Source organism: Rhineura floridana, chromosome 3 (genome assembly GCF_030035675.1).
Source record: "Rhineura floridana isolate rRhiFlo1 chromosome 3, rRhiFlo1.hap2, whole genome shotgun sequence".
NCBI classification, from domain to species: Eukaryota; Metazoa; Chordata; class Lepidosauria; order Squamata; family Rhineuridae; genus Rhineura; species Rhineura floridana.
The window spans coordinates 224,116,779-224,132,085 of NC_084482.1; the positions used below are offsets into that span (position 1 = coordinate 224,116,779).

Sequence of the window (15,307 nt, forward strand, 5' to 3'; positions counted from 1 at the left end):
ACTGCACAAACAGCCAGCACACTGCTGGCCCTCAAGCTAGTCAAGAAATTAGTCCCACAACATACAATTAACAGAAGGTCATGGAGATATTAAAGGAACCAATATTTGTCTTAGTTTCCCATTTCTTTTCTTTTTAAAAAACTACCTGGCTCCTTCTTAAATCCCATATGCCCAACCACACAGAAACTCCAGATCCTATGCCAGCAATTTATTGGGAACCCAACTCTCTGCTGGAGTCCCTCAGCCTTTCCACCCCCACAGCCCAGCACAAAACAAATGACCATCAGCTGGGAGGGCAACTGTGCGTCTCTGTCAGATCTGCTGCCAGAGCTGTTACATATATGCGATTCGAAGGAGTACTTCCCTTTTAAGTGCAAGTGATCCACCATAATGTTCTGTGGGAAAGACTCCAGGAGAGCGAGAGGAAGGCAGGGGAAGATCACCTCCAGCTAGACTACCTCCTCCCCACCCACCACACGGTGATCTACCACACAAGAGTGCAGTCGTCCAGGGTCTCAGGAGGTCTTAGACCCCTTACTTTTTTGGGAGCAGGGTCCCTATGTCTCCAGGATCTTATGAGCCAATCAGCATGAAAGGGGAGTGTGTTGGCCACTGCAGAGAGTCTTCTAACATGCTTCCATGTCCTTTCCTGCTGATTGGAGCCAATCAGAGCGAAAGGAGATATGAGAGCCACTGAGAAGACTCTTCACAGTAGTTAACACACTCCCCTTCCATGCTGATTGGCTTCTAGGGAAGCAGTGAGGAGTGTGGAGGTGACGATGGAGAGCAAGCAAGCGAGTGAGGGGATATGGCATGACTATCATGAGGGGACCCTGCACTTCTGGATTTCCCGCTACACTACTGCAACCACGTGGTAACAATACCAATGTGTTTTGATATGGTACTATTTATAATGGGGTTTTTTTTGTTTTTTTAAATGTCATTGGCTATGACTTATAAGCCACGTCGGTAGGCTTGAGATCCGGAAAGGTGGGATATAAGTGTGTGCAAAAAGCAAAGGAAAAGACCCTTGTTGCACGCTGCGCAAAAATTCCTGACGCTGCCTCGGTGCTCCTTAGAACCAACCCCGGCGTGAAGGGGCGGACGAGCGGCGGGCTCGGCATGGTTCGGCTTCCTCCGGCCCAGCTCAGCAAAGGGAAGCCGAGAGGCTCCCAGCCGCGGGGGAAGAGCCCCGCTGGGCCGCCGACAAGGCGCCCTTCCTTCGGCGAGTGCGGCTCAAGGCCTTCCGTGTCTGCCTACCTGCTCGCCTGGAGGGCCTGGCACTCTCCGACCCCGACGCTCCCCGGCCCGACGCGTGAGAAAATCCTCGGCTCCTTTCCCACGGGGCGGGGCTCCTCCAGGCTGTTCGCTCTCTCTAGGAATCGGCTCTCTCTCTCTCTCTCTCTCTCTCTCTCTCTCAGGACTCTCTAGGCGGGAAAACTCGCTGCTTGCGTTCCTAGAGAGGACACGGGGGTGTGGCCCGTGGCCAGTCACTTCCTCTCGCCTCCCCACACCCCCTCGCCTACCCTCCCGCCCCAATTCTTGGAAGGATTTGGTGAGTGCAAAGCGGGGCAGGTGCGCTTGCACCGGAGGGAGAGGCTGCCCCACCGCAGAGGGAGGGGGCTTGGCACAGAGGCACGCGCGCAAGGTCCCAGGGTCGACCCCCCCCCCCGGCGTGGCAGACAACAGGAGGGCGCAGGCCCAGGAGAAGGAGGCAGGTTTGTGGGCAGCCTTTGTGTGCATTCCGGGCGTGATCGGACTGCCACTCCCATCCGCCCAGGCAGCATGGCCCAACGGTCATGGGAATTGGGGTCCAGCAACGTCTTAAGCACACTCGGGTTGCAAAAAAGAAAAAAGAAAAGTTTGCCAGGCTTCCAGTAATTGTCAGTTTTCTGTCAATTAGAAGCTGCGGGTTGTATCCTGTGCTAGCCCTACCCAGAATAGTCCTATTGAAGTCAGGGAAGAGTAACTTAGGTCCATTCATTTCAGTGGGCCGTTTCTGAGTGGAACTTAGTAGTACGCAACCATGTGCCAATATTTTATGCCCCCCCCCCCAGTATAAATGTATTTTAAAAATCAGAAAGTGGTTTGCAGTCAGGAGGAATTTAAAAAGTCTGGCCTGCAGAGATATTGTCAATAGCTGGCTGTGTTTGAATGAAGCTTTGTTGAAGAGTTTCTGGATTCAGTTCTGAAATTTGGTGAAGGTATCCAATTTTTTTTTGTACTTTCATGTAGAAGGATAAACATTTATTTATTTATTATTTGATTTATATCCTGCCCTTCCTCCCAGCAGCAGCCCAGGGCAGAAACAAAAGCACTAAAAACACTTTAAAACATCATAAAAACAGACTTTAAAATACATTAAAAAAAAACAACTTTAAAAACATTTTTAAAAAAGCTTCAAACATCTTACTACTACTACTACTGATGCTGATGATGATGATGATGATGATAACAATAAAACATTGCTCAGGATAGGGCATCTTTACATGCAGAAGATCTGAGTTCCAATCTCTGGCATTTATTTTATTTATTTAATTACACTTTTAAACCGCCCTATAGCAACAAGCTCTCAGGGCGGTGTACAACAAGATAGAACTGGCATTTCCAGTTCACATCCTGCAGGGAGATGTTGCTGTCCATCAAGCGCATGAACAAATGACCCAGCAGACAAATTCACAGAAGACCTTTCAGGGAAGGGCCGTAGTTCAGCGGTAGAGAATCTGCCTTACATGCAGAAGGTCCCAAGTTAAGTCACCATTGTCTCCAGGGACAACATATACCAAATCAAACCATTTGCTTCATCTACCTTAGTGTTATAGTGACTGGAAGTGGCTCTTCGGGGTTTCAGGCAAGGGGTCTCTGACCCCCCTACCTGGAGATGCTGCTGGAGTTTGAACCTGGGATCTTCTGCATGCAAAGCCATGGCCCCTCCCCCGGCATTCTGTTCTCACAGTGGGCAACCAGATTCATTTATTTATTTATTTATTAAATTTATTAGTTGCCCATCTGGCTGGATAACCAGCCACTCTGGGCGACACAGGGACCCTGCTGCCAAAAACATATAATTTGCATTAAAACCTTAAAATTCCAACAATGTCACTAAAACTTAACCCACCCCAAAGGCCTACCTGAAGAGCCAGGTCTTCAGGTTTCATTAAAACTTATATCCCACCCTTCCAGTAGGAGCCCAGGGCGGCAAACAAAAACACTAAAAACACTCTGAAACATCTTTAAAACAGACATTAACATATATTCACTAATAGGCAAAAAACCTTGCGGTTTAAGAACATACCTATAGCCCACAGCTATTTCTATCAAACTTTAAAAAGCAGGGAAATTGGGCAGCTATAGTGAATGCACCAAGGGAGCAGGAGACCTGACCTTCTCTCTGAGATATTGAACTGCCCTACAAATTTGTCAGAATGCAAACACAATTTAGGTTGGTCTTTTACAGTCCAATCCACTTCCTGTGTAGCTTGGAAAAATTTGGTAACATGTGCCTCTAAACGGCAAACATCATAAAAACATATTAAAACAAATCTTTAAAAAATCTCTTTTTAAAAAGCTGTAAAAACATATTTGAAAAGCAATTCCAATACAGACACAGACTGGGATAAGGTCTCTACTAATATTGGGTGGGTGGGATTTTATCATTTGTGCCAGGGTTTATGCTTGTGCAATGGAACTTCCCCCCTCTCCACCCCCACACATCCCCTAAATCTGTTCTGGGGGTTCCTCCAACCCTCTGTAGCAGATTAAGGGAGCAGAGTGGAGAAGTGTCAGTCCTTGCACTAATGAAGCAAATGCATTTGGATACCTCCCTGAGCCCTTTTACAGCAATAGAAGCAGGTGCAGCCTCTTTATTAGCACGACCTGTGCTGCGAGATTTATTTATTTATTTATTATCATCATTATTTTTACCCCGTCCTTTTTCCAAAACTGGAACTCACGGTGGCTTCCAGATAAAAGCACACATATAATTAAAAACATACAAAAGTCTAGATTAAAATCGAATTAAACTATTTACAGTATTAAAACCATTCATATATACAGTTGAAATAATTCAAACTCAGTTTAAAATAATACAGTTAGACAATAGCAATGCAGCAGCCTTCAAGCCCTGTCCTTAACAGCTTTCAGTTCCAAAGGCTTGTTGGAATAAAGTCTTTACCTGCTGACGGAAGGACTGCAAGGAGGGGGCCATTCTTGCCTTCCTAGGAAGGGAATTCCAAAGCCTTGGGGCAGCCACCAAAAAGGCCCTATCTTGCGTCCCCACTAGTCGTGCTTGTGAGGACGTGGGTATTGAGAGAAGGGCCTCTCCTGAGGATCTCAGGGCCCGGGCAGGCTCATATAGGGAGATATGGTCTGACAGATAGCCTGGACCTAAGCCATATAGGGCTTTATAGGCCATCACCAGCACCTTTGAATTGTGTCTGGAAACAGAGTGGCAACCAGTGGAGCTTTTGTAACAGGGGAGTCATATAGTCCCTGTAACCAGCCCCAGTTAACATTCTGGCTGCAGCTCATTGCACCAACTGAAGTTTCCGAACAGTCTTCAGAAGCAGCCCCACGTAGAGCGCGTTACAGTAATCTAAATGGGATGTAACTAAGGCATGTGTTACCATGGCCAGATCAGACGGCTCAAGGAACGGGCACAGTTGGTTCACTAATTTTAATTGTGCAAAAGCACTCCTGGCCACCGCAGAAACCTGGGCCTCCAAATTTAAAGCTGAGTCCAGGAGCACACCCAAACTGTGAACCTGTGTCTTCAGGGGGAGTGTAACCCCATCCAGCACAGGCTGATTCCCTATTCCCTGATTTGCCCTGATGGTTCTCTGCTTAGATCAACCCGACCTTCTTCAGGAATTTCTTACTGTGAAGGTGTCTCAGGTCTTCCAGAGTCTTTTACAGTGGAGTCCTCAGAGTCAGACCCGTGTGTGTGTCATTGGGTAGCATTGTGTGAGGAAACAGGAAGGCAGGTGCAGCTTGTAGAAGGAAGAGATATACTAAACACATGAAGGATAAATCTTCCTGTTACCTTTGTAGGAAGTGGAAGAGCTCCGGTGTCGCCTTCTGCATTGTCTCCTCATAAAGGAGAAGAAGAAAAAACAATGACAGTGCAGCCTGCCCAGGTAAGTTGGGGGTGGGGATTAGGGTTGCCAGGTTCCTGGCTTGAGACTGATCCTGTCTCTTTAGGAGAAGAGAAAGTCAGCCAAGTGCAGGTGTTCTTGCAATACTGTAATGGGAAAAACCACAAGGTGGAATTCTCCCCTCCCCCTGCACAACTTTTAAAGATACAGAAGACCAGTGCCCCTATGGCACAGGGAGGGCTGGGAGAGATCCTCTGACTGAACCCTGGAGAGCCGCTGCCAGTCAGTAAGACGGACCGATGGTCTAACTCAATATAAGGCAACTTTCTGGAAACTTTCTGGGGAAATCCATGCAAGACCTTCCTTAGCAGCAGCATCTGCCCTCCTTTGTGCCCTGTTGGAGACACGTGGACCAGTTTCCACCAGCAGGCAATTTTTTGAAATGCTGAGCATGATGGGGAAGATGCATGAAGCAAACCTACCCACAGTCCTATCACAGGCTCAGTGCTAGAGCTATATAGGCCAGTGGTGGAGCCTGGCTCTTTGCATGCAGAAGGCCCGAGTTCAGCCTGTAGTTAAAAGGGAGGGTCAGGTAGCAGGTGTAGGGAAAGACCTTTCTACTTTTCCAGAGACTGTGGTGGTGCTCTGCATGGCCTCTATACCCTTAAAGAGGAGGAGTAGTGTTGTTATGTGCCTTCAAGTCGATCGCGACCTATGGTGACCCTGTGAATCAGCGACCTACAAAAGCATCTGTCTTGAACCGCCCTGTTCAGATCTTGTAAGTTCAGGTCTGCGGCTTCCTTGATGGAATCAATCCATCTCTTGTTTGGCCTTTCTCTTTTTCTACTCCCTGCTGTTTTTCCCAGCATTATTGTCTTTTCTAATGAATCAGGTCTTCTCATGCTGTGTCCAAAGTATGATAACCTCAGTTTCATCATTTTAGGTTCTAGTGATAGTTCTGGTTTAATTTGTTCTAACACCCAATTATTTGTTTTTTTCCATGGTATGTGCAAAGCTCTCCTCCAACACCACATTTCAAACGAGTTGATTTTTCTCTTATCCGCTTTTTTCACTGTCCAACTTTCACATCCATACATAGAGATCGGGAATACTGAATGATCCTGTCTTTAGTGTTCAGTGATACATCTTTGCATTTGAGGACCTTTTCTAGTTCTCTCATAGCTGCCCTCCCCAGTCCTAGCCTTCTTCTGATTTCTTGACTATTGTCTCCATTTTGCTTAATGACTGTGCCGAGGTATTGATAATCCTTGACAAGTTCAATGTCCTCGTTGTCAACTTTAAAGTTACATAAATAATCTGTTGTCCTTACTTTAGTCCTCTTGGCATTCAGCTGTAAGCTGGAAGGTGTGTGAGATAGCAATATAGGTATTGGCACAGTAAAGGCAGATCCACACCATACATCTAAAGCAACTCAGCTTGCACGGAAGGCTGCTGTGTCTGCATGGGGAAGAGTAGACAGAGAGAGGAACCTCCATGCTTCCTAGACTGTCCTTCCCCCTTTAACCTGTGTTGATCTTCCTTCCAGAGCTAGACTGATACTCTTAGGCTTGCTGATGTCACTTCCTGTTCCCTCTCTTTTTCCCACACCTCACTCGGAGAGGAGATCTTTTTGGATCTCTCTTCCCTTGAGATGCAGGAGCAAGCATGCCTTGTTGCTTCCCCACTGTAAGTAGCCAGAACTAGGGATCTATCCTATCAACATGTATTTCCTTTACTAAACACCAGCTTTATTTTTTGCTTAAAGCCAGAGTCTCGCTGTGACTGTATCCAGGATAAAGTGTGCTCCTTCAACAGGGATTCTGTTACAATTCAGCTTCTGCCAGCATTCAGCTCCAATGCTAACATAACTGGGAGAAAGGGGGAGGGGAAAAAATCTAATAAATAAATAATAAAGCACATCCAATGCACATTTAAAGCACAAGACTCCCCTCAAAGAATCAGGGGAATTGTACGTTTGTTGAAGTTGATGGGAAGTTGTAGCTCTGCCAGAGGGAAACCATAGTTCCCAGGATTCTTTAAATGTGCACTGGAAGTGATTTAAATGTTGTTGATGTGCCTTAAATGTCCAGTTCCTACATCGTACAGAACAGACCTCCTGATGAGATGGTATCTTCAAGGAAAGCCCTCTCCTTCATCGGTTGGCTATATAAGGGATGAGGTTATCTTTTAGGTACCCTGGTCCCAAGCTGTACAGGACTTGTACCAGCACGTGTGCTTTGAGTGTAACTCATTAGGGAAAAGAAGGCTTTCTTCAGATAATGGAAGTCCTGTCGAACCGAGAACAGAAAGGAACACAAACTTCGACAAAAGAAATGTAAGCCGGCAATATAGGATGTGAAGAAGAATTTGAGGAGTGCATTGCTGTAAAAACATTTTAAGACCACCAACAAAAATTGCTTTCAGTACAAGTTGGGAGAGTGCTGTTGGACTCGGGTGCCGCTTTCGGGCTTCCCATAATGAGCTACTGTGAGAACACAGGAATCTGCCTTATACTGAGTCAGATCCATTGGTCCGTCTAGCTCAGTACTGTCTGCACTGACTGGCAGCAGCTGTCTAGGCTTTCAGGCAGGAGTCTCTCCCAGAAGGTCCTCGGGTTCAGTCCCTGATGGCATATCTCCTATCTTCTGCAGGCGAGGCAGATGTTCTACCACTGAGCTACGGCCCTGTGCATCCTGGGACCAGGATACCTAATAGATGGGCCTTTGAGCGGATCCAGCAGAGCTTTTCATATGTTCTTGTGTTAATGCTTTCTTCTTTTTTCTAGGGTCTGCTGTCCTTTGAGGAGATGTCTGTGGACAAATGTGATAAGCTGGAGAATTGCGGAAATGCGGCCTCTCTGGGTAAGGATCTCTTTGCCCTTATGTGATATTGCTATGGATCTCTGTAAGGATTCCAGAGTGGATAACAATAACCCAGTAAAGCTAAAGTCACGCTGGGGACTGATTTGGCAGTAAAACAACTTGTACGTTCTTTTAATAGACATCAAGAGCCTACTGAAGCCATCCACCATCGCAACTCCCACTGACTTCGTAGAGATAATAAATAACACCAGTGATAAAACAGACTCCTGTGGAAGTCCAAACACCCTCAGTGAGTGATTTTTTTATACAAAGGACAAAACCACCCCAAGTTCTTATACCAACCCAGTGTTCAAGCCTTTGCAATAGGTCCATAGTAACAAGATGTGTTGAGTGGTCTGAGTCAGAGACTCACAGAATCGTAGAGTTGGAAGGGGGCTATCAGGCCAGTGAGTCCAACCCCCTGCTTGATGCAGGAATCCAAATTAAAGCTTCCCTGACAGGTGTCTATCCAGCTGCCTCTTGAATACCTCAAGTGTTGGAGAGCACACCCACCACCTCCTTAGGTCATTGGTTCCGTTGTCGTACCGCTCTTACAGTTAGGAAGTTTTCCCTGATGTTCAGTCAAAATTTGGCTCTCTGTAACTTGAGCCCATTCCATATCCTGCACTCTGGGACGATCAAGAAGAGATCCCGGCCCTCCTCTGTGCGGCAATGAGAGGCACCTGCCTTTTCAGTCCTCCAGGCAAAGATGCTTGCACTCGGGTCCTGCTTGCGGGCTTCCCCCAGGCACCTGGTTGGCCACTGTGAGAACAGGATGCTGGACTAGATGGGCCACTGGCCTGATCCAGCAGGCTCTTCTTATGTTCTTATGTTCTTATCTGGTGCTAAGAAGGTTCTTTTCATCCATGATCTGGTCAAGAACCAGACTTAAATGGGACAAAGAGAGGGCCACATTTAAAGTTGGATTTCCATGCCTGTGTGTGGAGTGCCTCTTGTGTAGGGTGAAAGGTGTAAGGGCACCCCTTGGTGAGAGAGTGAGTACCAGGGTGGCGTATATGCAGTTCCATCTGTCCTTGGGTGGGAGGTAACAACCTTGGGTGCATGTCAGATTGCCGTCAGGATCAGTTCATCGATGTGATAGATGGGTGGCAATTGGTTTTGACATTCTGTGTGGTTCAGTCAGTGAATGGTTTCCATGTCTCCTTGTGATGTTGCAGTACCTTTTTAATGGTGTAAGGAGTGATTGGTGACAGTGGTTTAGTGATTCAGAGGGAGATACTGGAATATTTGGGAGGATGTGTGTAAGGTGTGGGAGTAGAACGGGATGAGTAATACCTCAGTTAACAAAGTACATGCATCCCTGGACATTACTTCTTTAACAGAAACTTGGGTACCAGAGGTAGGAATAACTTGGAAATGATAGGGATAGGTTCCTACACCAGCTCATAGATGGTGGGGGTAGCTTCAGCAGGGGCCTTAAAGTGTGACTACCTAGCACCTACACACACTCTCTCCTTTGAATCGTATTGGATCCTTCCCTCCCCTCCCCAGCCCTGGGAGAAAGCAAGAGATCTCCTTAATGCAAAGCAAACACACAGGATTGTCAGTTTCACCATACCAAAGCAAAGGCAAAGGGGTATCAGTTTTATTGATAGGAAAGCAAAGATACAGTCTGGTCAGTTTCACCCTAAAACAAAGGCACAGGCTTGAAGGTTTATCCATAGCAAAGCAAAATTGGTCAGTTTCATCTTTTAAACTAAGCCTTTCTTAATAGGAGCTTCATTCCTGGAGGACTCCTTAACTGAGGTATTACGTCCATGTATTGGATGAGTAGTAGGCATTGTTGGATTTGTTGGATGTAAAAAATAATTTGGGCATATGTGTTAGTAGGCTGAGTGTTGCATTTTGTGAGTCAGATATGGCGTTGCAAGCAAGAGGCTGAAGAGGGAAGTCCCTGACTCTTAAGATGTTTCTAAACGGGCTGCTATGTTTTTACTTTTGGAAATTTATTGTTTTATACCGTTTTGTTGTTGTTGTGTCTTCAAGTTGATTATGACTTATGGCAACCCTATGAATCAGCGACCTCCAACAGCATCTGTCATGAACCACCCTTTTCAGATCTTGTAAGTTCAGGTCCGTGGCTTCCTTTATGGAATCAATCCATCTCTTGTTTGGTCTTCCTCTTTTTCTACCCCCTTCTGTTTTTCCCAACACGATTGTCTTTTCTAGTGAATCATGACTTCCCATGATGTTTCCAAAGTATGGTAATCTCAGTTTCATCATTTCAGCTTCTAGTGATGGTTCTGGTAACACCCAATTATTTGTCTTTTTCGCAGTCCATGGTATGTGCAAAGCTCTCCTCCAACACCAAATTTCAAATGAGTTGATTTTTCTCTTGTCTGCTTTTTTCACTGTCCAACTTTCACATCCATACATAGAGATCGGGAATACCATGATCTGAATGATCCTGACTTTAGTGTTCATTGATACAGTTTATCACTGTTTATACCTTTTATACAGTTACTGCATTATATTGTAAGTTTTGTACTATAATGTAATTCTTCGGTTTGTTATATTGTGAAGGCCCGTGGGAAAGCTCAGCCTCTTCACCAGCAGAATAGTTGCTTGTAGGCAAGGGGGGGCTTGTGTTCCCCCCACCTTAGTTCTTTCTAGTTTAGCATTCGGCGTCTAAGCATGCAAGGAGATGGGTCAAGGATGGCCTATGTGAGATCAGAGCCACCTGGGGTCTAATCTGGGTTGCTAAGACTGATCCTCTGCCGAAGAGTGCTGTGGGATGCTGGGAAGGTGCCTCGTTAACCAGATAGTGTAGACCTTGCAGCAGTTAATGCCTCACCAGGCAATTAGCCGCTTTGCTTATCAATTATTGTTATGTTGTATGATCCTGGGAAAGAGCCCCATCACTGGAGGGCTAAGTGGTGACTTAATCCTTTGTAGTAATTAGTAGCATGGTGTAGCCTTTTCTAGCAAGTTGCCTTGTTAATCCAAAGATGAATAGAATAGCTGCAATGATTTAATGCTTTACAATAATCAATCAGTTATGTAATCTCCTCTTTGAGCTGGTAAACATGTATCCTATAAAAGTGCTTCTTGTGCCCAATGGGTTGTTCAGAACTGGTCGCACTCTGTGCAAGACGTGCGGTCTGTTCTATGTTGGGTGCACCTGAGGGCTGAAAGTTACCCAATAAACTTTCTCTCCTTTTAAGTAAACTTGCTAAGTCTGCCTCGGAAACCTGAATGCCCATTGACCAGGGCATACATATATACATAACGCATTTGTTATTTTGTAAAGCACTTAGAGACTTTCTTAGTATTAAGCGGTATATAAATATCTGAAATAAATAAGTTAAAAAAATAGCTAACTGGTTTTTATTTTTCCATTGCACTCCTAATAACGATTCTCTTTTTATTCCAGCAGATAATGGACTGGAGAATTCTGATTATAGACAACTGGATCATGTGTCATCAGAACTAACTGTGCATGAATTAGAGGAAGAGACCTTTGATGCTCAAGATGGATCGAGGAGACAGGAAAGAAACCATACAGAGAACTTGAGGAATAAATCCATTGTTCGCCATGTCAATGCCTTCCATGAAATCCCAGTCCAACATGAACATCACAAGGGGGAAAAGAGGCATGAGTGCCCTCTGTGTGGGAAAACATTCAATTCTAAGTCTCACCTTGTTGTACATTGCAGAAACCACACGGGAGAGAAACCATACAAATGCTTGGAGTGTGGAAAGAGCTTCCGTCAGAGTAGAAACCTTACTTCCCATCAACGGATCCACACAGGGGAGAAACCATATAAGTGCATGGAATGTGGAAAGTGCTTTAGTTGGAATTCAAATCTTACTTCACATCAGAGGATCCATACAGGAGAGAAACCATACAAGTGCTTGGAGTGTGGAAAGAACTTCTGTGATAGCACACTTCTTACTAGACATCAAATAATCCACACAGGGGAGAAGCCATTTACATGCTTGGAATGTGGAAAGAGCTTTCGTCAGAGTAGAAACCTTACATTACATCAGAGAATTCACACAGGGGAGAAACCATATAAGTGCTTGGATTGTGGAAAGAACTTCCATCGGAGAACGCATCTTACTTCTCACCAGCGAGTCCACACAGGGGAGAAGCCCTTTAAATGCTCAGAATGTGGAATGAGCTTCAGCTGGAATTCAAATTTTACATCACATTACAGGATCCACACAGGAGAGAAACCACATAAATGCTCAGAGTGTGGAAAGAGCTTTTGTACTACCACACAACTTGCATCTCATCAGAAAACCCACACAGGAGAGAAACCTTTTAAGTGCTTGGAGTGTGGAAAGAGCTTCTGTGATAGCACACTCCTCACTAGGCATCAAATAATCCATACAGGAGAGAAACCATTCAAATGTTTGGAATGTGGAAAGTGCTATAGTCAGAGATCAAGTCTTACTTCACATCGGAGGATCCACAGAGACTCCATGAGACAGAAACCATATAAATGCTTGGAGTGTGGAAAATGCTTCAGTAATAGCACACAACTTATTTTACATCAGAGAACACACACAGGAGAGAAACCTTATAAATGTGTGGAGTGTGGAAAAAGCTTCAGTGATGGCACACTCCTTAATAGGCATCAAACAATCCACAAAGAGGAGAAACCATATAAGTGCTTGGAATGTGGAAAGAGCTTTCGTCAGAGCAGAAACCTTACTTTACATCAGAGAATTCATTCAGGGGAGAAACCATATAAGTGCTTGGAATGTGGAAAGAGCTTCCACCAGAGAACACACCTTACTTCCCATCAACGAATCCACACAGGGGCAAAACCATTTAAATGCTTGGAATGTGGAAAGACCTTTAGCTGGAATTCAAGTCTTACTTCACATCATAGAATCCACACAGGAGAGAAACCCTATAAATGCTTGGAGTGTGAAAAGAGCTTCTGTACTACCTCACAACTTACATCGCATCGGAAAACCCACACAGGAGAAAAACCTTACAAGTGTTTGGAGTGTGGAAAGAGCTTCTGTGACAGCACACTCCTTACTAGACATCAAATAATCCATTCAGGGGAGAAACCATTTAAGTGTTCGGAATGTGGAAAGAGCTACAGTCAGGTTTCAAGCCTTTCTTCTCATCGGAGAATTCACAGATAATCCATCATACAGAAACAGTATAAATGCTTGGAGTGTGGAAAGAGCTTCAGTAATAGCACACAATTTATTTTCCATCAAAGAATCCACACAGAAGAGAAACCTTAGGAATGTTTTGTAATGATGAACATAGATTTTAAAAGTTTGGAGTGTGGAGAGAACTTCAGAAGCAGCTCACTAGAAACCATATAAATGTTTGGAATGTAAAAAGAGTTTCTGGTGGAACACACACACCTTAATTTCTACAGACAAATGTACACAGGGGAGGCAGCATAAAATAATCAGACCACATTAGAAGCTTTATAATACTTCAAACTTTGGTAGACTTTAAATAATTCAAAGATATTAAGAAAGAATTTCTGTGAGTGTGAAGTTTTTGTAACAACCAGCTGGAATGGCAAAATCTGGAGAGGAGGGAACGAAAGTTGCTGTTTTTTTCAGCAGAGTCGATGGAGAGGCCCTGCAGTCCAGTCTCTTCCTCTCCTGCATCCTGATGAAATGACTGTGTAGACAGTTGAAAAAGTGATCCACTGTGGCTGGTCTTTCAGGAGAGCCAGTGGAGAAACCCTGCAGTGCCGTCTCGCTCTTCTGCAACTTGATGAAACTTTGACCGGTCTAGCAGCCATCCAGCTAAAGATGGTTTCAATGGGAGCTCCACTTTGCTTTTTTACTGAACAGCAGCATGCTGGGAAGAACTGCTTCTATGTCTTTTTCCTTAGATCCCTTTTGCTACCTCCAGTGGGGCCATTCTTGCAAATCCTGCCAATAACAGACAGGTCATGGGTTATTCCAGAAGGACAGCACATTGTCCATGCTTTACGTCACAAGTAAGGGATCCTTTTTTGCCTGAGAGCTGCATTCCTTTCTGGGTAACCGTGTGAGGGCTGCATGCCTATTGTGGGTGGGGTCAGAAGTGGGCAGAACAATTAATATAAATGTTACTTTTCATAAGATCCTCCACAGCGCAGAGTGGTAAGCGGCGGTAACGCAGCCGAAGCTCTGCTCACGGCCGGAGTGCTATTCCAACGGAAGGAGGAAGTCGAATCTCCGGTAAAAGGGGTTGAGGTCCACTCAGCCTTCCATCCATCCGTGGTCGGTAAAATCAGTACCCAGCATATGCTGGGGGGTAAAGAAAGGCCGGGGAAGGAACTGGCAATCCCACCCCGTATATACAGTCTGCCTAGTAAACGTCGCAAGATGTCACCCTAAGAGTCAGAAACGACTCGCACTACAAGTGCGGGTACACCTTTACCTTTTACTTTTCATATAGTAGACTAGTTTCTACACGTACTCACACATCTCCGTCCCTATCCTCAATTCAGACAAACGAAAGGTATTATCAAAGTTCATGGACACCTGCTAACCAGGGCAACAACATTTGGGATGCGAAGCAGAGCCATTAACAGGTGCGGTCTGGGGAGAGCCCTGGAAGCTCCTACTAGAAGGAAGTGCAGAATATAAATCAAATAAATAATAAAGCCACATTTTGGTCCCTGGACCTGAGGTTCCCCACCTCTGTTTTAATCTATCTTTTGACCACTGTGGGAGAGCACTAAAATAGCCTGGGCAACTTCTGATTCATGCTTATTTTTAATGTTACATCTATGGAGAAGCAGATAGAAGGAGATGCTCAGTGGTGTGGATTGCAGTGGAGCACTTGTTAAGGATACAATATTTTACATGGTTGTCATGATAGGCTTTCAGTGGACTGAAACAAACATAATCGCCAATCCACGGCATCCTTACTTGGACCTAAGCCATACTGGAACTTGCACCCACAGGGAAGTGCGCATAAGATTGCAGCCTACATGCGTGTTGTATTGGGACACTGAGGTTATCCTACTTTGGAAACATCATGAGAAGACATGATTCATTAGAAAAGATAATCATGCTGGGGAAAACAGAAAGGAGTAGAAAAAGAGGAAGGCCAAACAAGAGATGGATTGATTCCATCAAGGAAGCCACAGACCTGAACTTACAAGATCTGAATAGGGTGTCTCATGACATGCTATTGGAGGTCGCTGATTCATAGGGTCACCATACGTCGTAATCGACTTGAAGGCATATAACAACAAAGAGATTGAGTGAATTTCTAGATTTATGCTCTAATTATCTTTGTATTTGCATTTTAGTTTCTGTTGACCAGCATTTGCCTAAATAAAACTGAACTTGTCTTCATCTTCTGTGATCATTGCTAAGATCCAGTAATGCCTTTGTAGAAAGGCTCAG

The 15,307-nt window shown here is 44.9% G+C and overlaps 1 protein-coding gene across 1 annotated transcript; it reads left to right on the plus strand.

Annotated features, from left to right (window-relative positions):
• The first annotated feature begins 1,486 nt into the window (after positions 1–1,486).
• LOC133381743 (zinc finger protein 345-like) lies at positions 1,487–15,239 on the plus strand. The gene is made up of 5 exons (XM_061621143.1): positions 1,487–1,555; positions 5,050–5,135; positions 7,879–7,954; positions 8,094–8,204; positions 11,349–15,239. The coding sequence occupies exons 2-5, from the start codon at positions 5,115–5,117 to the stop codon at positions 13,079–13,081; spliced, it is 1,941 nt and encodes a 646-aa protein (XP_061477127.1). The 5' UTR covers positions 1,487–1,555; positions 5,050–5,114; the 3' UTR covers positions 13,082–15,239.
• Positions 15,240–15,307: the final 68 nt, after the last annotated feature.